General features: G+C 33.6%; 1 protein-coding gene across 1 annotated transcript in view; it reads left to right on the top strand.

The window, feature by feature from the left end:
• Positions 1–26,448, top strand: part of DCC (DCC netrin 1 receptor) — a 1,389,687-nt gene that overhangs the window by 1,301,512 nt on the left and 61,727 nt on the right. Inside the window, exons 23-24 of the mRNA XM_031946063.1 lie at positions 3,705–3,867; positions 17,550–17,776. Of these exons, the coding sequence (XP_031801923.1) occupies positions 3,705–3,867; positions 17,550–17,776 (390 nt within the window). The remainder of the gene's footprint in view (positions 1–3,704; positions 3,868–17,549; positions 17,777–26,448) is intronic.

Below are 26,448 nucleotides of genomic sequence, written 5' to 3'. Positions count from 1 at the left end.
TGATCATATAGAAATGTAACCAATGGCATTAATAATAACTGAATCTTTTACAATATCACCATTTATGTCTAAATCATTACAAAGAAAGAAAAAAAATAACTGAATCTTCATGTTGCTTTGAAAAATGGTTTCTTCTTGATTACCTTTAAAATAATAGTTCAATTATTTTTATGAAATTACAATTCTTTATTAATTTATCAAATTATATAAAAAGGATATATTCAAGAATAAAATATCAAAAGGGATAAATCCTCCAAGTGCTTATGATGTACTTGGCACTCTGCTAAAAAGTAGGGGTGCCAAAAAGAAATAAAAGAAAGGACAAAAGATAATACTCCTTCCCCTCAACAAATTTCCATTGTACTGGAAAAATAAAATACAAAAAAAGTACAACTCTATGTAATTTGAGAAGAGGAAAAATACTAGTAACAAAGAGAGTTCATTTATGGAAGGCCTTAGAAAGGGCGGGCCACTAGAGTGAGTCTCAAGGAACACAAGGATTCTGAGAATCTGAGATGAAGTGGCCAAAGAGGGAATGTATTCTAAGTATAGAGAGTAACCCATATGCATACATGGGGAAGAGAGTTTGGGTATTGGCCTTAGAAACAATTTGTAGATGGTCCAGTTTGGCTGAAGCATATGGTTTGTGAAAAGGGATAGTGTGAAGTAAGAGTAGAAATGAGCCAAATTTTGAAGGGCTTTTCTTAAATGTCAGACAGAGGAGTTTATCCTAGAGGCTATGGAAAGTGACTGAATAGGTTTTTTTTGAGATCAGACATGTGAATTAGAAAGATGGTTTGGCTCATATGTGGAAGATGAATTGGAGAAGGGAGATAGTAGAAGCAGGAAGATCTAATAGGAGGTCATTGTTTTTTGTTTTGTTTTGTTTTGTTGTTTTTTTTTGTTTGTTTGTTTTTTCACTATTAGGATAGTAACCCTTGGCAAGAAGTGCTGAGAGCTTGAATTGGAATGACATGTGTAATTGCCACTCCAAGGTAGCATGATTTGTTTTTTTGTTCCTTTGAAAGAAAGTCATATTGTAGATGCAGGGTGAAATAGACAGGACAACTGTTTTTGATGTGGGGGAATGGGAGAAAGAAAAGCTCCATGTATTTCTGCAGCTAAGAACATGGGTGACAAGAAAAATCTACATCCCTTCAAGATAAACCGAGAAGTTTGGAGATACAGAGGTAAAATGTGCTATGGAGATGTGAAAGGGTTTCATGAAGAAGATATCTGTGAAGCTGAGTGATAAAGTAGATAAGATTTAGTGGGGAAGATAATCAGTTCTATTTGGGGAATGTTGGCTTAAGATAATAACAAAATATCCAAAAAATGTCCAAGGTTCAACTGAAAAAGGGATGAGGAGTGTCTAGAATTCAGAACAGATAATAGGGTCAAATGTATAAATGTGGGAATCATCTGACTACAAATGATATTTAAACCCATGGGAAGTGATGAAATCATCAAGGAAGAGAACATTCATTATCGGTCTTGTTTTGATTCATTAACTTCAAATCCAGAATTCATTATCAACCTTGACCCTAGTGGAGTCAGACATCTGCCAGGATTTTTAATTATTCTAACCTAATTTTGTGGAATCATAAATTTCTTATTGTTTGAGCAGGAATTTGGCTTACTTAACTGTAGCTGAAGACAGTATCACTTATGACCTTCTCGGTCTTATGCATAAAGTTCATATTTTCTTGATTATCTTTTACCCTTTGAAATGGGATATACATTTTTGTGAAGAATCTTTCAAACTATCCTTAAAACTGACACTTATCTTTATGTATAACCATAAAAGTCTGGAACCAAAGATATATAACATAAGCCTTGGCATCCTTAAGTTTTCCTAGTTAATTTTTTTCCAAAAAAAATTTTCATTGATATCTTTGCTTTTATATACCCACCTAAATATATGCTTTCCTCTTTTAATCTCCAGTGACTTATCCATTGGAAAAAAGAATGAAAAGAGGAAATAAAAAAGCAGTTCAACAAACAAATTAACATATCAACTCAGTTTGATAATATGCACAGATAATTTTCACAACAATATCCACACATACATAACTTTGCAAAGAAAGAGGGAGGTATATTTTCTCATCTTTTCTCTGGCACTAATATATTATTATTGTACTTATACAAACTCAAACTCCTTGCTTTCTGACATTAAGTATAATATTTCCCTGTGCCATAAGAAAAGTGAGATGAAACTCCCATGATTTGGGCTTACCAAACTTACAAGGAGGGAAATATAAATATATATATATATATATATATATATATATATGTATATGATTTTTCATTTATTTATTTACATTTTTTTGTAAAAACTTGAAGGACCTACATTGTCAGATTCTACTCTAATCAAATTGTTCACTGTCAGTTTAGAAGTAATTGTTGGATATGAATTCACATAAACAGTGGGAGTCACAGTTCTTTTGTTAGTTATCATCAAGAGTTCAATTTATTAAACAAATCAATGTATTAATTAAAGAGGGTATGATGAAATTACTTCAACAAGTAATATTTTAGACAACAGGTTGAAATTTATAATTAAGAAAGTTATAATTTCTGTTCCATGATCATTCCTGACTAATAGTATTGGAGGAAATATTTCATTTGTAGCTGAGATTCTTTAGAGAAAAATATGACTTAAATTTTTTTAATGAGCCTTATTTCCTGAGATTCAAGATATATCATAAGATATTTTGTTTTTGTTTTTTTTTCCTTTTCTTCCCATCTTTTTCCACTGAATAATGGAGCAACCATTTTATCTTTAAAATTAAAAACCATTTTATCTTTCCTAAGGCAGAGCCCTATAAAATATCAAAATCATGCCATATTGAGTTTTTCAGTGTGAAGACAAAGGTGAGATTGATAGATATAGTTATAAGAGGAGTTTAACTTTCATTTATTTTGGTCTCTATTTCTGAACCCTCTATATATGCAGTAGGATGAGTCCATAACTCATGTGTAGTGATTTTTAATCAAGGTGGGAGACTTTGAACTAATTTAAGCAATCTCTCAGTTAATGTTTGGGGAATTGGCTGTTTAGAAATGCTTTCTAAAGTAAATGAAAAGCTATATACCTGGCAATAATTGCCTAGTATAGAATATTTCTTGGAAATTAATCACCAACTGGTATTAAAAGCAGCTTCAGCAAGGGCCATCAGCCTCCCCAAGTTATGCATTAATCCACTAGAAAAGCCCTACTCTTGATTCATTATTCTTTAAATATTTCCTACAATGTTATCATGATGCAGTATTCAGAAACATCAATATCTTGTACTTTATGACACCATCCTGAACCCAGTGACTGCTTTTTAAGTAGAATTCATACATTCTTGGCAGATTATAAATTATATGTGCTTTAAAGATGGTTTCTTAAGGAGGGGAGGGAAGTAAATTGTGAGTACAGGGTGTCAAATAATTTATCTTTGGAAGCATCAAATAAGTAAGATATTCCTCATAAACCATGACCTTTAATTTATATCACAGAATAATTTCTGTGGAACAAAGTAACATTCATTTTCCTTCTCTCCCACTTAATAGCAACAATTTAGCCATTTCCTCTGAGATTATTTTTTCCCATTCCACTTTAGAAATTTTAGTTACATAATTAATCATAGTTACCTGATTGAGCCTAGTAGGATTTGACTGCCACAGGTACTGAACATTGTATTTCTGTCTTCTTCCAGAGCCACCAATAGGACAGATGCACCCCCCACATGGCAGCGTCACTCCTCAGAAGAACAGCAATTTGCTTGTGATCATTGTCGTCACTGTTGGGGTCATCACAGTATTGGTGGTGGTGATTGTAGCTGTGATATGCACCAGACGGTCCTCAGCCCAGCAGAGAAAGTAGGTGAAAGCTGGAAAGCAAGATGCAGAGGGAACCCAATAGATGGGTCCTTCTGTATAATCATATTAATCATATTTTGTTTTTAACAACATACTTGCAAAACAAATACATCATCATCATTGTAACACTAGCATTCATAGAGCACTTTCATTTTTGCAAAATGTTTCCCATGTATTATCTTATTTGATCCTCACACACACACACACCAAAAAAAATCTTTCCAGGGAGATTCTATTTTTATTACCATTTATGAATGGGAAATTGAGTCAAATAACTAGTAAGTTAGTGCTTCAGGCAAGAGTTGAAATCAGTTCTTCCTAAATTGGAGTAGAGTATTCTATTCCTTGTGTCACCCAGCTACCTACTATGCCACCTATCGTAAACTATTCTCACCCTATGTACCTGACCATGAGTATCATCTTTCATTTTCCTTTACAAGCAAAGAATTGCCAATGAAATTAAACAAAGCCATACAAGCATAACGTTAGAATCTTCTTAAACTCTAAATTTCTGTCACTTTCATCTTTTTTGAGGTAGTTTCCTAGCCTTTATGAGCATGAGTAATCAACCTAAACTGACACTCTCACTTTTTCTGTAAAAGTTTTTCCATTCATGACCCCTTTTCACCTGAGAAATTTCTATATGACTGCAGATTATAGGTATACAAATCAAACATTTACTGATAATAAATAATAATTTTGCAACCCCACCATTTGGATATGAGACCCCTATATGAGGTCACAAATTACAATTTTAAAAAGCTGGTATATAAATTATTTAATCTTTTTAGGTATAACATTTTGTCCAGATTTATAATTTCATTGATGTAGAAAATTTCTAGCAGGAGAATTCCTTTTACCAGAGCAGATTTAGTAATTGTTCTGTAACTCCAAAATATGAAATCTGAAGTTGGATAGGATCACAGAAATTATATAGTCCCACTTCTTTTTACTTATGCAGAAATAGAAGGACAGAAAGGTTTGCCCAAGGTCATAGTCACAGTAAGCTTTAGAAGCAAGATTTGAATCCAGGAGTACTGACTCCAGAGGCAATGCTCTTTCCGTTGTAATATCCTGTCTTAGAAAGTTTATTGAGGCACTGAGAGGGTTATTATTTTGTCCCAGGTGAAATAGATATTATGTGTTAGAATTAGGAATTATACTCAGAATCTCCTGATTCTAAAATCATCGTACAGTATACTGTGGAGCACTTCCTCTCCAAAGTATAATACAGATATTAAATTATTTTGTAAAGAAGTCCAATTTTTTTTCAAAATTGAAGGGATTCAGTCCTGGCTGATTGGCTTGAAATGAACTTGGGTTGATATCTTAGAACAGGAGAAAGTACTTGCAAAGAAGCTAAAAATTGTTATATCCATATCTTTCTATAAATTTATATATTATGGACAGTCAATAACTCAGATAAAATATATCTACCTTTGGGATTAGGTGTGGAAAAGAACACAGAATATTGTTTACTCTATAATGACTTGACATCTTTGCCAAGAAAATTGACTCAAAACTTCCTTATCTCTCTCCTTCATTCTGTCTTTTTTCCTATCCCATAATATATAATAATGATGAAGTTATTCAATGAAATTAATGATCTATGTACTAACTTTAAAAAATAAGTATGCACTTCTCTCACAATGATATTCTCATCCTAGATGTTATGCTATATATCTACAGCTTACCTTAAAAGGATCTTTTTTATTTGATTTAAATAGAAGATTTTGAGTCCATATTTGGAATGTATCATCATTTTGGGTCATTTCAATGAGTACAGCATTGGCTGATCCTTTAGTACTGTTTTTTAAGAAACATGGCAATTTCTAATTTGATACCAGCTAAGGAACACAGTGAAGCATGGAGTAAGGAAGATACCTCTTCCTGAGTTCGAATCTGACCTTAGATACATACTAACTGTGTGAGACCATGAGCAAGACACTTAACCCCTGTTTGCCTCAGTTTCCTGATCTGCAAAAGGAACTGGAGAAAAAAAAATGACAAACCAGTATCTCTGCCAAAAAAAAAAAATCCCAAATAGAGTTATGGAAGTGGACATGATTAAAAACGACTTAACAACAACCATTTCTTCCATTATTTATCTTGTTACTACCTTCTATGTTATTTCAATTTTCTTCAACAAACATTTATTTAGTACCTACTCTGGATAAGGCACTGAACCAAGGAATAAAGGGAATAAAAGTGTGAGTGATAAATAGATCCTTCTCGCATAAATCTTTAAATCTAATAGAGGGGATCAAGTATAATAGAGTTATAAATAAATAAGTTTAAAATGAAATTGAAATGAATAAAATACCCAGTATTGTGTATGGCAAATGCATTGAGTGAAATACATTGAGAATAAAACTGACTGTTCATATCATTTGAGGAGCAGAGATGGTGGGTTGACGCTGAAAAGAAGAAAATTTAAGCTTTACTTTAGGAATAAGTTCTAAGAATTGGAAGAATCTAAAAGGGATTTGATTGGAGTCCCTAAAGAGATGTGTCAATCTCATTAGAGGTCTTTAAATACAAGAAGAAATAACCATTTTTAATATAGTATCATGAGAGTTTTTAGTATAGATTAGAATAGATGGCTATTGACAGTCTTTCCAATTCTAAAATTCTATGATAGCATGTTTTAAAATACAATTAAGATACATTCTTAAGAGAAGGAAGAAATAATTAGAGCTCAAGAAAAGGAAGATAGCTTTCAGCGTGATATATTCAGGAAGGCTATGGGAAGAGGGTAGAATTTGATGAGCACTGTTTCTGTTTAGAGATGGTAGGGTCTGAGCAAAGATATGGAATAGGAGGGGGAAAGCTATAGAGATAGGAAAGATTAAGACACAGAGAATGTGGTCCAATTTTCCTACATGTAGGGTAAATAGAGGATAATAGTGTTAATAAAGCTGAAAATGTACATAAATCAAGCTTTGTTTTTCACCCATTATCTGAGAAATGAATGGTCATAAGTTAACTATCAACAACAACAACCAGGCAGGTGGTTGGTTGGCAAGGAAAGGAAATCGTCTAAAAGTAAGAATGGGGATGGCATATTATTAATTTCTGGCAAAGTAAAAAGTAAGGATTATGCTAACTTAGGTCCTTTTGCTCAGATGTGTCTATTCTTGATTTCTTGGTATGACACATACCTTATGTGGTTTCCAGATGGTAATTAAATTCTTCTTCAGTCTCTGTCAGAAGCAACATTTGTAAGGAACCTCTATTTGCATTTCAGCTTTGGCAAGAACCATTAATTGTAAATCAAAGGCAAATAAGCAGTCTAATTTCATCTCCAAAGAATGTCAAAAGTCAATACAAATAAATATGGCTTTATTCAAAAGTCTCTAGTGACTAAACAACAAACAAATCGACAAGGCATAGCAAACAGGCAGTTTGCCATAATAGTCACAAGAGTTATAAATGAGAATGACAAAGGGCTGAAGATTTCCAGCAAAGTATTAAAGGCAAGAAAAAAAATTGCAATGATTTACTAACTACAATGCATAGTTGTATTTTTCCAGTATCAAGCAAGTATATCAATGTAAGTTAGGTAGGTAAAGCTAATCAATCTATCACTTCATGTCCTATAAATTCTGATACCTAATGAAGACTCAACAAACTTCTTATCCTCATATATGAGAGTTTCATCTGAGATAAATATCAGATCCACGGCATTTGTGAGGACTCACTAGAAAGATTCTCCATCCAGGAGTTTTGTTATTGGTTACCCTAGAATTCAGGCTATTTTCCCCTCTTGTTTTAGACTGAAATTATAAAGTAAGCAATTTTCAGTTATGTTTCCTTTAAAGTTATACCACTTTCTTTGTCATAACGTTTCTTTGAATGTTTATTTGCTAATATCTGTCTTATGATTGTACAGTACCTATTACAAGTACTGAGGCTAACCAGACTAAGCTGTATGGGTTGTGGATCTCTGATATATAGATACCTAAATTTACATAGAATATAATGATAGTTCACAAAGATCCATCTTTTATTTTTAATTAGTTTTAGAATGTTTGCATTATTTGCAACATGAGTCCAGAGAGAATGTTTGAATCTTTATTGACAACAGATTCATGGGAAATAAGCCTGGAAACCATTAGTAATCAATCACAAACACTTAATCATTTAGGGGAATCTCATACCACTTTGAAGTTGTTTCCATTCATATTTTAAAGTTAGCCTGCTTGTCCTGATGTGGGGTGAATTATAAACTCTATTTGGATTTCCCTTAAAATGGCATTAGTACATTAGTGTAAATTCTGGCCATCCTTTGTTATAGAGACCCAGAAAAAAATTTTCCCATACCTCCAAGAGGATCCTATATGAAACAAAGACAGTTGGGGAAATTTTAATTTGCCCTTTATATGAGGGGATATCTAAAAATTTTGTCTAGAGCATAGTTGGATGACAATGCACTTGGAATCAAAGGAAAGTTTTCATTCATAACAGGTTGATTTGAAGGATGAAAAGATGAATTCAAGTTCACCCCAAGTCCCCTACTTCCTTTGTAGAAAATTGTATATGCCCTATAATTGCTCTAAAGGGCTAAGTTTTCCCTCAGAGAAACTAGTTTTTTTTTTTTTTCTGTTTTTCTTGCCTTTATTATTTTAGATTGAGAAAAGTCTTTTTTCCCAGGCCACAAGAGAGATGTTAACCTATGTGAACTTTGTAAAATGTTATCTGTCTATTATAGCAGACATTTAGCATATAGCAGTGTATTTGGACAAATGGACAAATGTTAATGATTTTATGAGAATAAAAACAGTGTCAAATACATATTTTTTGAAATATTTTAGTACAAGGCAGCAGTACAAGCTCTCAAAAAAGATAATGTGGAAACTCCAGCCATTTTAGACTAGGGTCTTTGCCAATATGCAAATAGATTTCCAAAGAACAACAAAAATTATTATCACCTGTCCCAAATAGCAACATATTACTTTGAGTTAATGAGGCAGTATGGTGGAGTGCAATAAACCTGACCCTGTTATTAGAAGTAATAGATTTTCTCTCAAAACTAGCAATCTGTTTTTTAAATGAGCATTTGGCCCCTCTAAACCTCAGTTTCTTAAACTGCAAAATGTGTGTAGTAATCCTTATATAACCTGGCTCAAAGGGTGTTTTAAGAAAAGCAAGTACCTAAATGTTCTATCTGCCATTCATTCCCTATTTTCTCAGAAATCAGAAGTTTTCATTTCAATAAATATATTTATGATCTTTCATCAAGACACCATGTTAAGCATTGGCAAAAGAGAGTAATAATAATAATAATTATAATCCCTGACCTTAGTAGCTTCAGCATGATTTCAAAAGTCCTTTCATTTCCTTCTTAATAAGCAAGTAAAAGACATTCCATTAATTCACATGGAATATGGGAGTTCTTCCCTTCCAAACTTCTCTATTTCAGACTAATCTGGAAAATCTCAGTATCAAAGTTCATGGAGGGGCAGATAGAACAAGTGTTCTTATGCCAAAAATATAGTTGCACTTTTATGACATATTCAATTTCTTTTTCTTGGATGGGATTAAGCATTCAATTTCTACCCCTTTTAATCTGAACAATTTGAGTTTTTGTAAATATCCAAACATTTCATTTAAAATGTCAGTTTTATTGACCTATAACTAGGTAAAATGGTTCCTAATAATTGCTTTAACTTCATTTTTATTGGTTGCATATTCAACCTATTCATTGCTAATACTGGTAATTTGTTTTTCTTCTTTTTAACATCAAATTAACTAATGGTTTATCTATTTTGTTTTTTTTTTTTCATAAAGCCAGCCCCTAGTAGGTTTTTTTTTTACTAGTTCAATATTTTTTGTATAATTTTTTTTAACTTTCTCCTTTGTAAGGATTTCTATTTTAGTGTTTAATTAAGGATTTTTAATTGATTGTTTTTCTGTTTTATTTTAATCCTACATTCAATCCATTGATTGGCTTTTTTGTTCTTTTAATGATGCATATGTTTAGAGGTGTAAAATGTCCTCTAAATACAATTTTGGCAGTATCTTACAGATGTCGTTTAACTGTGTTGTCATAAATGTGTTAAGTGAAATTTTTGTTTTAAAAAATTGTTTGGAGAAATGTAGCCAAGATGGCAGAGATGCACTAAGTCAAACTTTCTCAACTTCCCCTCCAACAACTCTAAAATAATACCTCAAAGTGAATTCTGAAAGAGCAGAACCACAAAATGCCAAGGTAAAAAAATTTTTTTTCACCCCAAGACAACTTAATAGGTTGGTAAGAAAGGTTACCAGAATGATGACTGGACCAAAATGTTGCATAGAATGTTGTGTAGCAGCAGTTGCAATATTATCAGCCACAATATTTTTTATAGTTTTCAGCTGATGATGAAGGGTTCAGACAACCAGTAAGAAGGAGATTGCAGAGGATCATTTTCTGGCATTGGTTTAAGGACCCTACTTTATTTCCAATACACTGTTCCAGTTCTCAGTTCCAGGGTCAAAAGGAGCAATAGTTGTGATTCTATGGCACCAGGGCCTTAATCAATGTTCTGGGGTAAATCAGAGTGTTTATAATTGCTCATAGGGGAGCAGGGATCCTGCTCTCAATTCCAAGATAGAGAGGAGCATGAGCAATTTTGACTTCAGGAGAGCAGTGGATGTTGTCACAGCCCAGGACCAAGAAGAGAATGAGCACTGGTGGTTACAAGAGAACGAGTCCCTTCTTGAATAAAAATCATACCAGAGGTCAGGAAAACAGTGACCCTATTCTCCTTAGATCATTCCACCTTGAAAGCACCCAAAACCAACAGGCCACCCTGGGCCAAACAGCAGTATGAAAAGACTGAAGCTTGGGACAGTAATCCCTCCACCTGAGAAAATAGAGCTTAACATTTACATAAAGTAAAAAGTCAAGAAACAAGTTTGAAAAAGAAGCAAACAAACAAACAACAACAACAATAACAACAAAAATTTGACCATAACAAGTTACTATAATAAAGGGGGAAATTAAGACACAAACCTAGAAGAAAAATGATGACAAATCAATTACAAATAAAGGCCCAAAGAAAAAATGTTAATTGGTCGCAAGCCCAACAAGAATTCCTGGAAGTACTCAAAAAAGGATTTCAAAATCAAATAAGAGAAAATAGAGGAAAAAATGGGGAAAGAAATGAAAGTGTCACAAGAAAACTAGGAATAAGCAACTTCTTGTACAAGAGACACAAGAAGTTACTGAAGAAAATTATACTTTAAAAAACAGAATCGATGAATTAGTAAAAATACAAAAACATAGTGAAGAAAATGCCTAAAAAAGCAGAATTTTCCAAATGGAGAAAGAGAAACAAAAGCTAACTGAAGAAAATAATTCTTTAAAAGTTAGAATGGGGCAAGTAGAAGCCAATGACTCTATGAGAAATGAAATCAAAATAATGAAAAATAAAATAAAATAAAATGTGAAGTATCTCATTGGGAAAAAAAAGAAAGAATTACCTGAAAATAGATTCAGGAGAGATAATTTAAGAATGATTGGACTATTTGAATGCCATGATCAAAAAAAGAATGTAGACAACATATTTCAAGAAATTATTGAGGGAAATCATCCTAATATCCTGAACCAGAGTAAAATAGAAATCAAAAGGATCTACTGTTCACCTCCTGGAACAGCTTTCAAAATGAAAACTCAAAGGAATATTCCAGCCAAATTCCAGAGCTGGCAGATCAAATAGAAAATATTGCAAGCAGTCAGAAAGAAATTATTCAAATGTTATGGAGCCACAGGCAGTATCATATAAAATTTAGTAGCTTCTATATTAAAGAAGTAACAGGCTTAGTATATGATATTGTGGAAGGCAAAGGTACTAGGATTACAAATAGCAAAGCTAACTATAATCCTTCCTGTAAAAACAGTAGATATTTGTTGAAATAGATGATTTTCAATAATTCCTGCCAGATAGAAAATCTGTCTTTCAAATATAAAACTCAAGAGTAACATAAAAAGGTAAACACCAAAGATAAATCATAAGGGAATTAATAAGGCTAATCTGTTTGCGTTCCTGTATGGGAAGATGAAAATTGTAACTCCTAAGAACTTTATTTATTTCAGGGTAGTTACACAGAGGCTATGGCTGTGAGTTGACTATGATAGGATGATTTTTTTAAAAATTAATTGTCATGAATAAGAAAGAGAGACATGCTGGGAGAAGAAAGGGAGAGGAAGAAAGAGGAATTATCTCACATAAAAGTTTCAAAATGAAAAGTTTTTATGATGGAGGAGAAGGTGGCGGGAGGGCAACCAGACAGTGCTTGAACCTTACAGTCATTGTCGTTATCTCAAAGAGAGTAATATGTACACTCAGTTGGGTATAGAAATCTGTCTTACCCTATGGGTAAACAGGAAGGGAAATGTATAGGAAAATAGAGAATAGAGGTTGATAGAAGGGAAGGTGAATTAAGGAAAGTAGCAGTCAAAACAAAAGACACTTTTGAGGAGAAACAAAGGTGAGAGATAGACAGATAGATGGATAGATAGACAAACAGAAATAAAAACTAAGAGAGAAACAGAAACAGAGAAAGAAGAATAAATGGAAAACAATTGCATGGAGGTAATAACACAGTTAATAACTCATAAAAGAGGTGTGGCTAAAAGAATGGATTAAAAATAAGAATCCAACAATATGTTGTTTACAAGAAACACACTTGAAGCTGAAAGAGAAATAGAGAATAAAGATAATGGATTGGAGAAAAATCTATTATCCTTCAAATGAAGTAAAAAAAAAAAAAAAAGTGGAATAGCAATCATGGTCTTAGACAAAGCAAAAACCAAAATTGATGGTGGTTGTTGTCATCTCACATCCAATTCTCCATTGACCCCATTTGGGGTTTTCTTGGCAAAACATTGAAATAGTTTAGTCATGTTCTTTTCCAAGTCATTTTATAGATGAGAAAATTAAGGCAAACAGAGTTAAATGACTTGTTCAGCGTCACACAGCTAGACCTCATTTAATCTCAGATCCTTTGGACTTGAGAACCAACATTCTATCATTGCACCAAGTAAACTCCAGCTAAAGAAAACTATTAAAAAAGAAATGTTTGCATTGCCATAAATATATAGCAAGTATCTGCACTCCAGCCAATCCCCCTCCCCCATACATACTGGCTTTTAGGCCTTTTACCATCAAACCTCATCTGTGTCTGGTCTGCTCTTTAGCTGCACATTCCTGGCTTAAGCCTCTTATCTTGGTTTTACATTACAAAAATAATGTTTTTAGAAGGTATTGGGAGAATGGTTGTTTTGTTGTAACTTGGTTAAAAATTTTTGTTCACTCAAGGAAACCTTTTAGAACAATCTGTATAATTCAGATGAAAACAAAATGCAGTTCTGAAACAGACAGGATGCCTGTGGTCTTATAAAAGCCCCTGGAAGCAAGAGCTCTTTATATGAATGGGAACAATTAGAAAACATTTCCCTGGGGTCCATCAAAGATCTTTCCCACATTATCTCATTGATCATCACAACAATCCTTGGAGGTTTGCATGATCTATTTGTTTAAAAATGTTGGTGTTTTTGAAATTTTACTTTGATCAGGGCTCTTGAGATATATGGGGGGGAGGGGAAGTGGAGATGGATCTCTCTTACTAGTCTCTATGAGCTTTGTGATGTGTGCTACACTTAGAATTTTATAATCAGGATGTCAGAACTAGAAAAGATTTTAGACATACATCATTTTAGTCTGACACTCATTTTAGAGATGGGGCAGCTGGGAATGTACAAAGCTGAAGTGATTTGCCAAAGTAACACAATTAGCAAGGGAAAAAAATAATTCTGTATCTTTGGCTAAGTTTTTAACTTCCCCTGGCCTCAGTTTTCTCATATTAAAGAAATATAATGTTGGTTAGATTAGATCATTTCTAGCATTCTAAACTTAAACAATCTATCATTCTAAGGCTGGACAGATTCTAAAGTAACTTCACTGAGAAAAATATTAGCTAATTTGTATTTTCTATACTGTATGCATTTGAAAAGATGCTAGGTGGCTCAATGTATAGCATGCCAGACCTGGAGTCAGGAAGACCCATTTTTGCTCATTCAAATACAGCCTCAGATACATACTATGTGACCCTGAGCAAGTCACTTAAGCCTGCCTACCTCAGTTTCCTCATCTATAAAATGAGCCTGGTCAAGAAAATGGCAAACCACTCCAATATCTTTGTGGAGAAAACCCCAAATGAGATCATAAAGAGTAGAACATAACTGAAAAGTGACTGAACAACAAAATACACTTGAAAGTAAATAAAATATATATTTCCTTAAAAGTATTCTATAATTCTACCACTTTGCTAATTTATATAGATATCCTCCAAATTATTTGAATTAGTGAGATTATGACATTGCAATCACATAAAATCTATTTCTGAAATCTCAAATAGAAATGCTAATTATTTTTTGAGGAAAATTATTTGTATAAAATGCTGATTATTGCTTCTGATAAAGATCTGTCACTATAGTTCAATACACAATTAATGATGTAATCTACATAAGCAGTATGCCAAGCCATAATTTTCTACTGGGCCATAGGGTCAAATTAAATAGGGATGCAATAGGCATAGATATAAAAATTTCACAAAGTTAATTGAGGAAGATTTGAACACTTAACATTTGGAAGGAACCAGGATGGTGTCACAGAGGATCTCCAAAAGGAATTTAAACTCTTATATTATATTTTTAAAAATACAATATGATTAAATTTTTAAAAAGTTTTTTCAATTAACATACATTTTTTCTCCCTAATATTTCTCCTCCCCAATTAAAAGAAAAAAAAGGAAAAAAGAAGCACAAAACCTTTGTAAAACTTATATCTATTCTCTACTAGCAAAGTTCAACATTGGCCATTTTCAAAATTTTTCTGCACCTTGACCTGAGTCTATTACTTCATTGTCAAATTTGATAGTATGTTCCATCATTGGTCCTTTGGAATTATGATTGGTTATTATTGCATCAATTAGAATTCTTGAGCCTTTGAATACTCTTCATATTTAAGTGTTATTTAAAATTTTTCTTTTGCTTTTGTTCATTTTGCATCATTTCATAAAAGTATTCCCAGAAATCTCTAAAACCACCTCCTTATTTCTTGTGGCACAGTAGTCAGTCAACAAGCATTTTTAAAGCATCCATCATGTGTTAGTGAATGCTAAACTTCGAGCATCCAATTTCATTTACATGTCATAATCAGTTTAGCACTTCCCAAATGATTGAAATAGCCTTAATATAAGATTATTGGATGCCACAAAAAGAGATGATATAAATATGTGTTTGTACGAGGAGGAAAACAAGGATAGCTTTAGGAAAAGCCCCCACTAGTCATTGTGGAAATTCCAAATGATATTGGCAAAATGATGTCCTGCAGCCAAGAAATCAAAAGCTACAGATAATCATCAACAAAGGTATTGAAGACAAAACAGATAATAGTCTCCTTCCATTGTACAAAACTATGGTGTAGCCATATCTATAAACCTGCCCAGTACTTGTTAAATTTATAAAAGTGAGTGAAGTAGGAAGAAATGGCAAAGAGAGGTGAAGGAGATATAATAAGTGTTTATATGTTCTGTGCCATTTGTCAGGCACTGTGCTGTTATCAAATGTTATTGAATTTGAACCTCACAACAATCCTGTGAGCTAGGTGCCATAATTATCCCCAATAATTATCCTCATTTTTCAATTGAGAAAACTGAGACAAACAAAAGTTTAAGTGAACTTGCTCAGTATCATGTGGCATCTGAGATGGAATCTGAATTCAGGTTTTCCTGACTCCAGATCTAACATTCTATCTAATGCTACAGCTGCTCCCATGCCTGCCTTTACGGAAGACATAAAGATGCTAGATAGGTCCGAATAAATCACCTGGACAAATATTTATTCAGTATATATCTTATGTAAAGTGCTATGCTCAGAGATAGGCAATATAAATAACTAAAGAATAGAGAGTAATCTACTTGTGATCTACAATAATAATTGATACTTTATATTGATCTATATATTTACATGTTGATATTTATATATGTGATATATATCAATTTACATATTGATATTATATAGATTTTGAGGTTTGCAAATGACTATATATACAATTCCTCACTGGGTTTTCAAAAGAATCCTATAAAGTAAATATAACAAGTGCTATTACAGAATCAATTTTGTAGTTCAGTTGTTTTTCAATTGTGTCTGACTCTTTGTGACCCAATTTAGAATTTTCTTTGCAGAGACATTAAAGTGGTTTGCCATTTCCTTCTCCAGATTATTTTACAGATAAGGAAACTAAGGCAAACGGGTTACTTGACATGCCCAGGATAGCACAGCTAATAAGTGTCCTGGCTCCAGCATCCACTATGTCACTGAGATGCACCAGAATCATTTTACAAAGGCTTATAAAAGTTTGTGACTTGTATTAATTGATCATACAACTAGGATTTGAACTCAGGACTTTTTTTACTCCAATTCTAATCCTTTATTCAAGGCATCCCTCATCCTTACTATGCACAAAGTCATATGATTCTAGCTTGAGGGGAATGGGAAAATGAGGGGAAAGCAGATATTAAGTAAGGATTGGGTAATGTTTTACAAACATTATGAGTAGAGAAAGGGAGGGTGTGGAATAGTTTATCAAATTCTGAAATATTCAAATGAGTAGATACTTTTATAAACTTGAAAGATATTTTAGTACAAATAAAGTACAGATTTTTAAAATAATATTTTGCTTTTCCCAATTACATATAAAATCAATTTTTGACATTCCTTTTAAAAAGTTTTCAGTTCATGATTATTTATATATTACATGGTGAATGTTACAAATTCACTGTACATAAAAGGAAATGAAAATTGAAAATATGAGACTCAAGAACATTTTGTTCAAATAGATGTATTACTGATACATCTATAATCTTAATATAAGGGACATCTTTAGCTTTTCGATGTTAATATCAAGGACAATCATACCTTTCCCCAAATTTTGCTATTTTACTTTTATTTTATACATAAGGATTTATGACTTTCATTTTAAAGGATGCTGCTTATCTATCTAAGAAGATCTTTTAAAAATATAAATAATCATACTCCAAAGTAATGAAAATGAACAATTTCCTTTATAAACTTTCTCCATATAACCCTATACTAGGTTCTTTTTGTTTGGCTTGGTTTGTTTTGTTTTCTCTTTCTGAGTGCAAGCTTCCAAATTGAATATACAGTTTGGGTACTGGCATGTTAAGATTTTCTCTTGTTTGAGTTCCAGCCTTTGGCACAAATCCTGTCCTTTTCTTTCCATCATTCTTTCAAAGCAGCTATTCCATTTGTCTCCTAAGGAGAAATTGCCAGGGGCTGTTTTGTACTGGAACTCCTAGGATTGGCATGTGACTGTCTAACCTATTGTCACTTCATGGGTGAGTCTGAAGGTGATATTGAAGAAAAAATCCTTTGCATAAAAGATGAACCTCTGAAGATTTAATATGGCATCATATATAATATGGTTTGTCTACAGTGGGTGAGAAAAAATATGGCCAAATCCAAGTTTCACTGATTCCTGGATGTCATAAGCCAACCCCAGGGAGTCTTTTTGTTTCTCAGATGGCAGCTAATGGAAAGATTTGAATTAATTGTTCTGTGAGCAGAACAATTAGAGATGGGTTTCAGCTTATCTTTTCCACTTCTTTCCTAGGAAACGAGCTACCCATAGTGCTGGCAAAAGGAAGGGAAGTCAGAAAGACCTACGGCCCCCTGATCTTTGGATTCATCATGAAGAAATGGAGATGAAGAATATTGAAAAACCATCTGGCTCAGATCCTGCAGGAAGGGACTCACCCATTCAGGGTTGCCAGGACATCACACCAGTCAGCCACAGCCAATCAGAAACACAGCTGGGAAGCAAAAGCACTTCCCATTCAGGTAAGTGATCATAAAATTGACTTTATAGTTCTCATTCTCTGTTGATTTTCACTACATATTTAACAAGAATCCTCTTTAAATTACATTGGAAATAATTCACATTCATTTCTCCATGTCTCAAAAGTATATTGTTGTTCAACCTAATTGTTAGATTGTTCATATTTTGCCCTTCTCTTTCCTATTGCTGGTATTTTGCCAGTTTTCTTATACTTTCAAACCTCTACTCAAGTGTTTTGGGTATGGTAGATAGACATCAAGAAATCATAACTCTTAGTATCCTCTATAAAAATATTTCTGGCAATATAACTGTTGATTCAAATGAGTTTGGGGATTCTCTGTGAAAAATGAATTGTCTGTGCTATTTTTGTCTCCTGTTATGGGGATAATTGAGATTTGGCTGCAAAATTTTTGTACATTCATTTCAAAGCAAGCAAGGGAAATTGAAGGTCTGAAAATGCTGAGTACTATGCAATTTCAGCCCTGATTACTCTGGAGATGATCTTTCCCCCCACCCTATGCAATCTCATTATCAACATGCTTGCTGAATGATTTTCTATAGAGAGTGTGTCTCATGAATAGCATTGAAGAAGAAAGCAGTAGGGTTTGCGTGTGTGTGTGTGTGTGTGTGTGTGTGTGTGTGTATGAGCTAAAATGCATAGACATGCCCTAACTCCCATAATTAGATACAGGTGTTTGTTCTGATAGTGTTTTGCCTCCCATAGTTGCTAATGTTTGATTAACACAGCAAAAACATAATGTGTCCTGAATCCAAAGATCACTTGACCCTACCATGGATCAGGCAAAGCACATCTGTTTGGCTCAGAGTAAGAGGAAAGGATAAGACATTGCTATTGTATTATGTATGTCAAATATTTTAAATAACTTGCATATTTTAATTGTAATAAGCATACCTAGTGCCCTCATGCTTAAAAGAATGCAGAAATGCTATTACAGTGAATCCCATTATAAATCAATAGCCCATTGTCTTTCCTGTGATCATTTCATTCACTCCCATGGGGAGATGATATATGCAACTTAATCCATCCTCTAAGCTCCAAATTCTCTATAATTTATGTACCTTTAGAAGTTCATTGACATCTCCAATTCAATATATGCCTAATCATACTTATCTTGTGCCCTAAAAGCATCCCCTCTTCTGATTTCACTGTTTCTTTTAGTGGTACTACCACTCAACCTGTCTCCCATGAAATTTCATAACCTACGGCTTTTCTTTGACTTCCTTCTCTTTTAGTAGCCATCTCCCATCATTTTGAAGAACATTTGATCCAGAAACAGATACTTATTCTTTTACTTCCAAGCTGTGTGATGTTAAGCAAGTGTTATAGGACCATAGATTTAGAGCTAAAAAGAACCTTAGCAATTAAGTCCAAACTCTTCACTTTACATTTGAAGGAACTGAGAATAGGGAAGTTAAGTGATGCAAAATTTCACACAAATAGTAAATTTGAAAGCCAAGTTTTGAACCTAGGTAGGTCATAGGATCACAAGATTATGATACCTCCCTAAGTCACTTACCTCCTCTGAAACTCAGATTGTATGACCCCAAAAATGTGAATGAATTTATTTTAAAGGAGCTACCATATCTACCATCTGTGGTATCCCTCTCAATGACTCTGAGATAGGTAGAGCAAGTATTGTCATGTGCTTTCTAGAGCCAAAATATACTATCCGCATTCGCTCTCTGGAGGATCTCAGGACTGGCCTGAGTTCTTGGTCTTAGTGGAGGAGTGAAGAAGGCAGTTGGCCCATGATAATGGTCAAAGATGGAGTCCATTTATTCCAAATTCTCTCTCCCTTATATACCCTAATACCCTAATATAACCCAAGCAACGCTGCACATGTGCTAACTATATGCTGCCTTTGCAGAATCACATAAACGACGTGCTACTGTATGTAGTTTGCCACCTGGTATTACTCTTTGCCACCATCAATCACAACACAGGTTGACTTCTCAGGAAAGCAGAGAGCCCTTAGGGAGATGGGGATAGAATATTTAGCACTCTTAGAAAAAATGAATATGAGGAATGCAGATAAATATTGCAAGACATCCAAAGTGATATATAATGAAATAAATATAACCTACAAAAAACTACATAAAGTAACTATGGTAATATACATGAAAATAATAATAGAACAAAGCCACGTCTCCAATGACCAATTTTGATCCTAAGGAAGAGATAATGAAACATATCATCCTCTCTCCCTTTATTGACATGAGGGAAAGTGAGTGTTGTCAGTTAATTCTATTTAACTGGTTTTTTTGTTTGTTTTTGGAAAAATATATGGTAGGATAGAAATGGAAAAGGAATGATATATCAAAAAATGACTATAGTAAATAAAAGGCTTTAATCATTAAAACACACACATTGTATATTGGTAGAGGAAACCTCCATTTTCTTCTTCACAAAGAATTGAAATTTTTTCTTCAATATTTGTCAAAATGTGAAATTTCCAAAATTAAATTTATTTTTAGGGAGAAAAAAGATCAAGAAATATTGAGAGACAGAGGGAAAAACACTGGAGAAGAAGAGGAAAAGTGGTTTATAAACTCTTTTAAGGTCACACAAAAAGGAAATAGTAAAGTCACAATTTTCATTTCCAAGCTCTGGCCTTTTCCCTTCTATCATTCTTCTATTCAGACTACGTTCATCTGAAAAACAACTTAGAAAATGTTCAGTGTTTTTAAGTGACCAGATTAAGTTAAATAGAAATTTACTATTTGGTTTAGCCTTTTTACACTTTTTAGATAGCAAAATTTGAATTCATCAAGACTTTAAAATGTCCCAATTTTGACCTTATATAGATTTGGTTGTAGATTACTTTAAATAGCAAAGTTGAATGGAACATTGGTGATTGAAATCAAGCAGTTGATTTGTTAAAAGAGGCACTTGAATGGCATTATTACAAAAAAAAAAAAAAAGAAAAGAGGAAAAAAAATGAAGAAAGAAACAGTTCTCTTCAGGCTTTGGATGTACTTAGATTTCATCAAGTACAGATGACCCCTGGAAAACATTGCTAAATAAAAAAATAAACAAAATACGAGTATCAAGAGAAGCTTGTCTGGGAAAATAATAACTGTTATTGGATTTTAAATTGCTGTTTTAAAATCTGAATTGTCATGCTTCTGTACAAATGATTCTAGAAGGACATAAAAAGAATGACTGAAAATGATAAAGATGTATCTTTTTTGTTTTGTTTAAAGGCCAAACTTACAGAATGATTAAGTTTTAATATGTGAAAGGACTTTTAACCAGTGCAGAAAGAAAATTAAAGTATATTAAATAATAAGATGAGATACTGTGAATTAAAACATTTTGAATCCCAAATTTTAGAATCAGGAGAATGCCTTGAAGCTTGATAAAGATAATAAAAATGAGGAGCAAGTTAGATAGAAGGTAAGTTATAAATGATAACTCATAAATCATATAATCATAAATCATTAATGTGACTTTGAAGTCTAGAGATAAGAGATTTGAAAGTCATTTATATGGAGGGTATAGTTGAAATCATGGTAGTGAATGAACTTGCCTTAGGAGAATGTGGAGAGAGAGAGCCAATCAGGAATGGAGAATAAGAAGTTCATTCCATATGCCAGTCAATGGCCTTATAAATACATTGCACATTATATGGACAATTGATAGCAACTTCATGGACATGTCTAATTCTGAGAGAACTTGGGAAGGAGTGAAGAAACAAAATGAATCAAATTTATATCCTGAAAATATGGTTTTATCTACAAATTTGTATTTGCTATTTCAGATAGAAACTCATATTTACTTAAGCAAGGTTGATAGTATGATTTTTGAGTCAACAATTGACAATTTTACTGAAAGATTATAGTCCTTTCATGGTGCCTGAGTAAACATTAATTGAATCATACTATCATTAGTAAATAAGAAATTCATATTAAAATTTAAATATTTGAAAGACTCAGGCTGAATTTATATATGAGAAGACATAGCTGATTGTTAATTCATTGGGGAAAAAATCAGAAACTTTGTTTCTTAATATTGCAAAGCAGGGGGCGGAGCCAAGATGGCGGAGAAGGCACACGTGACTTTCTAAGCTCTTCTCTTACCCTCTTTATCAAAATTATATCAAGCCTCAAAAATAGTCTTGACTGCTACAATTCGTAAGATAAAAAGTAGAACAACTCACCAGCCGAAGAAAATCTGCAGTCTCGCCAAAAAAGGTTGATTCCGGGGCCAGGGGGGAGATCAGCACAGACTGGGAGAGAAATTAGTTTCCGAGGAGAGCCTCAAACCGAAAGTGAAAGCACAGATCTCAGCACAAGTGTGCAGCCCGCAGTACGGGGCTTTTCCTTGGGGCAGTTGTGATCCTGCACGGCAGGAGGACACAGGCCGGGTTAGCTTCTAATCTGCGCAGTGAGGGGCTGGGCTTGGGGCCATAGAGCTTTCCCAGGGCTGATTTGCATCAGGCAGGGACGCTGGGGCAGAGCTCCGGGCAGAGTTCAGTAGAATCGGGGGTCAGTGGTCAGCTGCTAATACTCACAGTCCCACAAGAGGCTCTGGCCTGCGGCAGTGACACTTTCACCCCTTAGTCTCTAGCCTAGGGCAATCGCTAACCCACACAGCCCAACTGGGCACTTCCATAGCTCAGCCAGTGCTGAATCCACTTCCTGTTGGGAGAAGGAAAACTCCACTAAAGAGTAATCTCTACCTCGAGCTCAGAAATCGGTTTACATCTCTCCCTGCTCTGCAGAGGAAGCTGTAACCCCTTGCCTAGGAGACATACCCTAAAGGCTTTAAAACATGAATAAAAAGATGAAAAGAATAATCGACAGCTTCTATAAAGAAAAAGAGCAGGTCAGCAAACCTGAAGAGACCTCAAACAGCAAAAATGCATCAGACCGTCCTCCTTTACATGATGCTCTCATAGAAGAGACTATTAAAAGTCTTAAAAGAGAGTTAGAAGATAAATGGGGAAAGGAAAGAGAAGCCTTACAAGAGAGCAACAACTTCCTGAAATACGAATTGGAAAAAGTAAAAAAATCTCAGGAAAGTAAGAATTGTGAATTGAAAAAATAAAGAATCTACTAGAAAGTAGGATTTGAATTGAAAAGACAAAGAACACTCAAGAAAGTAGGATCTGTGAATTGAAAAGAAAATAATTCACTAAAAAAAATTAGTGAAATGGAAAAGAATTCCACAAACCAAAACAATACATTTAAAACCTAATTGGACATATACAGAAAGAAGTAAAAAGCTAATGAGAAAATAATTCTTTAAAATTAGAACTGAACAAATAGAAACTAATGATTCATTGAGACAGCAAGAATCAGTCAAGCAAAACAAAAATGACAAACTGAAAACCATGAATTATCTACTTGCAAAACGACAGACTTGGAAAATAGATCTAGGAGAGATAATCTGGGGATTATTGGACTTCCCGAAAACTATGATGAAAAAAGAGCCTAGATACTATTTTGCAAGAAATCATCAAAGAGAACTGCCCAGATGTAATAGAATCAGAAGGTAAAATAAGCATTGAAAGAATTCATTGAACACCTTCTGAAAGAAACCCTAAAATAAAAACCCCAAGGAATATTGTGGCCAAATTTCAGAACTATCAGATTAAGGAAAAAAATTTACAAGCAGCCAAAAAAAAAAACAATTTAAATACTGAGGTGCACAATAAGGATTACCCAAGATCTGCTGCCTCCACATTAAAGGACCGAAGGGCCTGGAATCTGATATTCCGAAAGGCAAAAGAACTTGGGATGCAGCCAAGAATAAACTACCCAGCTAAGCTGAGCATTTTCTTCCAGGGAAGAAGATGGACATTTAATGAAACAAATGAATTCCATTTGTTTCTAAGGAAAAAACCAGAACTAAACACAAAATTTGATCTCCAACCATAGAACTCAAGAGATGCAGAAAAGGTAAAAATAACTCTTGAGAATTGTATTTCTGTTGTGAATATACAAAAGCAATACATGTATAATTTGATTTTACTGATATAACATAAAAAAGGGAAGTAGATATGGAAAAGGGATGATGGCAGAATAAGGTGGGAAGGAGGGATAAAAAGAGGGAAACCACATCCCACGAAGAGGCAAAGGAAACTTATCATATATGAGGGAATTTAGAGAGGGGGAGGAACACTGTGTGAATCTTACTCTCATCAGAGTTGGCTCAAAGAAAAAATAATTGACATTTGTTTTAGAGAAAATTCTCTCTCGCCTCATTAAAAACGGGGGGAGGAAAGGAAAAGAAAGAGTAATAAGGGAAGGAAGGGGAAAGACCTCAAAGGGGAGGGAGGGATTATAAAGAGGGTAAGCATCGTGATACAAGAGGGGTACATAAGTTTAAAAGGGGGAAGAGGGTTGGGGAGGCAAGTAATAAGAAAGCATAATCTGGGGTTATTAGGATGGCAGGAAATACAGATTTAGTAATTCTAACCGTAAATGTGAATGGGATGAACTCCCCCATAAAGAGGAGGCAGATAGCAGACTGGATCAAAAGTCAGAACCCTACAATATGTTGTTTACAAGAAACACATTTAAAGCAGGGAGATACATATAGAGTAAAGGTAAAAGGCTGGAGCAAAATCTATTATGCTTCAGATGAAGTCAAAAAAGCAGGGGTAGCCATCCTTATCTCAGATCAAGCAAAAGCAAAAATTGATCTGATTAAAAGAGATAAGGAAGGAAACTACATCCTGCTAAAGGGTAGCATAAACAACGAAGCAAGATCAATATTAAACATATATGCACCAAGTAGTATGGCATCCAACTTCCTAAAGGAGAAGTTAAGAGAGTTGCAAGAAGAAATAGAAAACAAAACTGTAATAGTGGGAGATCTCAACCTTGCACTCTCAGAATTAGACAAATCAAACCACAAAACAAATAAGAAAGAAATTAAAAAAGTAAATAGAATATTAGAAAAATTAGGTATGTTAGATCTTTGGAGAAAATTGAATGGAGATAGAAATGAATATACCTTCTTCTCAGCAGTTCATGGAACCTATTCAAAAATTGACCATATATTAGGACATAAAGACCTCAAAATTAAATGCAAGAAAGCAGAAATAGTAAATGCTTTCTTTTCAGATCATGATGCAATAAAAACTACATTCAACAAAAAGTTAGGGGGAAATAGACCAAAAAGTAATTGGAAACTAAACAATCTCATCTTAAAGAATGATTGAGTGAAGCAGCAAATTATAGATACATTTAATAATTTCACTCAAGATAATGACAATGATGAGACGTCATACCAAAATTTGTGGGATGCAGCTAAAGCGGTAATAAGAGGGAATTTTATATCCTTAGAGGCTTACTTGAATAAAACAGAGAAAGAAACGATTAATGAATTGGGCTTGCAACTAAAAAAACTAAAAAAAGACCAAATTAAAAACCCCCAATCAAATACTAAATTGGAAATTCTAAAATTAAAAGGAGAAATTAAAAATATTGAAAGTAAAAAAACTATTGAATTAATAAAACTAAGAGTTGGTTCTATGAAAAAGCCAATAAAATAGATAAGCCTTTGGTAAATCTGATTAGAAAAAGGAGGGAGGAAAATGAAATTAGTAGTCTTAAAAATGAAAAGGGAGAACTTCCCACCAATGAAGAGGAAATTAGAGAAATAATAAGGAGTTATAAATTTGATAACCTAAGTGAAATGGATGACTACCTCCAAAAATATAGACTTCCCAGACTAACAGAGGAGGAAGTAAATTGCTTGAATAGTCCCATTTCAGAAAAAGAAATAGAACAGGCAATTAAACAACTCCCTAAGAAAAAATCCCCAGGACCAGATGGATTTACATGTGAATTCTACCAAACATTTAAAGAACAATTGGCCCCAATGCTATATAAATTATTTGATAAAATAGGGAATGAAAGAGTCCTACCAAATTCCTTCTATGACACAGACATGGTACTGATACCTCAACCAGGTAGGTTGAAAACAGAGAAAGAAAATTATAGACCAATCTCCGTAATGAATATTGATGCTAAAATCTTAAATAAGATATTAGCAAAAAGACTACAGAAAACCATCTCCAGGATAATACACTATGATCAAGTAGGATTTATACCAGGAATGCCGGGCTGGTTCAATATTAGGAAAACTATCAATATAATTGGCCATGTTAATAACCAAATTAACAAAAACCATATGATCACCTCAATAGATGCAGAAAGAGCATTTCATAAAATCCAACATGCATTCCTATTAAAAACACTTGAGAGTATAGGAATAAATGGACTTTTCCTTAAAATAATCAGCAGCATCTATTTAAAACCATCAGTAAGCATCATATGTAATGGAGACAAACTGCAACCATTCCCAATAAGATCTGGAGTGAAAAAGGTTGCCCACTATCACCGTTACTATTTAATATTGTATTAGAAATGCTAGCTTTAGCAATAAGAGCTGAGAAAGAGATTAAAGGAATAAGAATAGGCAATGAGGAAACCAAATTATCACTCTTTGCCGATGACATGATGCTATACTTAGAGAACCCCAGAGATTCTACTAAAAAGTTATTAGAAATAATCCACAACTTTAGCAAAGTTGCTGGTTATAAAATAAACCCACATAAGTCATCAGCATTCTTATATATCACTAACAAAATCCAACAGTCAGAGTTACAAAGAGAAATTCTATTTAAAGTAACTACTG

This window comes from Sarcophilus harrisii, chromosome 1 (assembly GCF_902635505.1).
Source record: "Sarcophilus harrisii chromosome 1, mSarHar1.11, whole genome shotgun sequence".
Classification (NCBI taxonomy): Eukaryota; Metazoa; Chordata; class Mammalia; order Dasyuromorphia; family Dasyuridae; genus Sarcophilus; species Sarcophilus harrisii.
The sequence above is the reverse complement of the archived record's forward strand: the minus strand, read 5'-3'. Positions and strand labels throughout refer to the sequence as shown.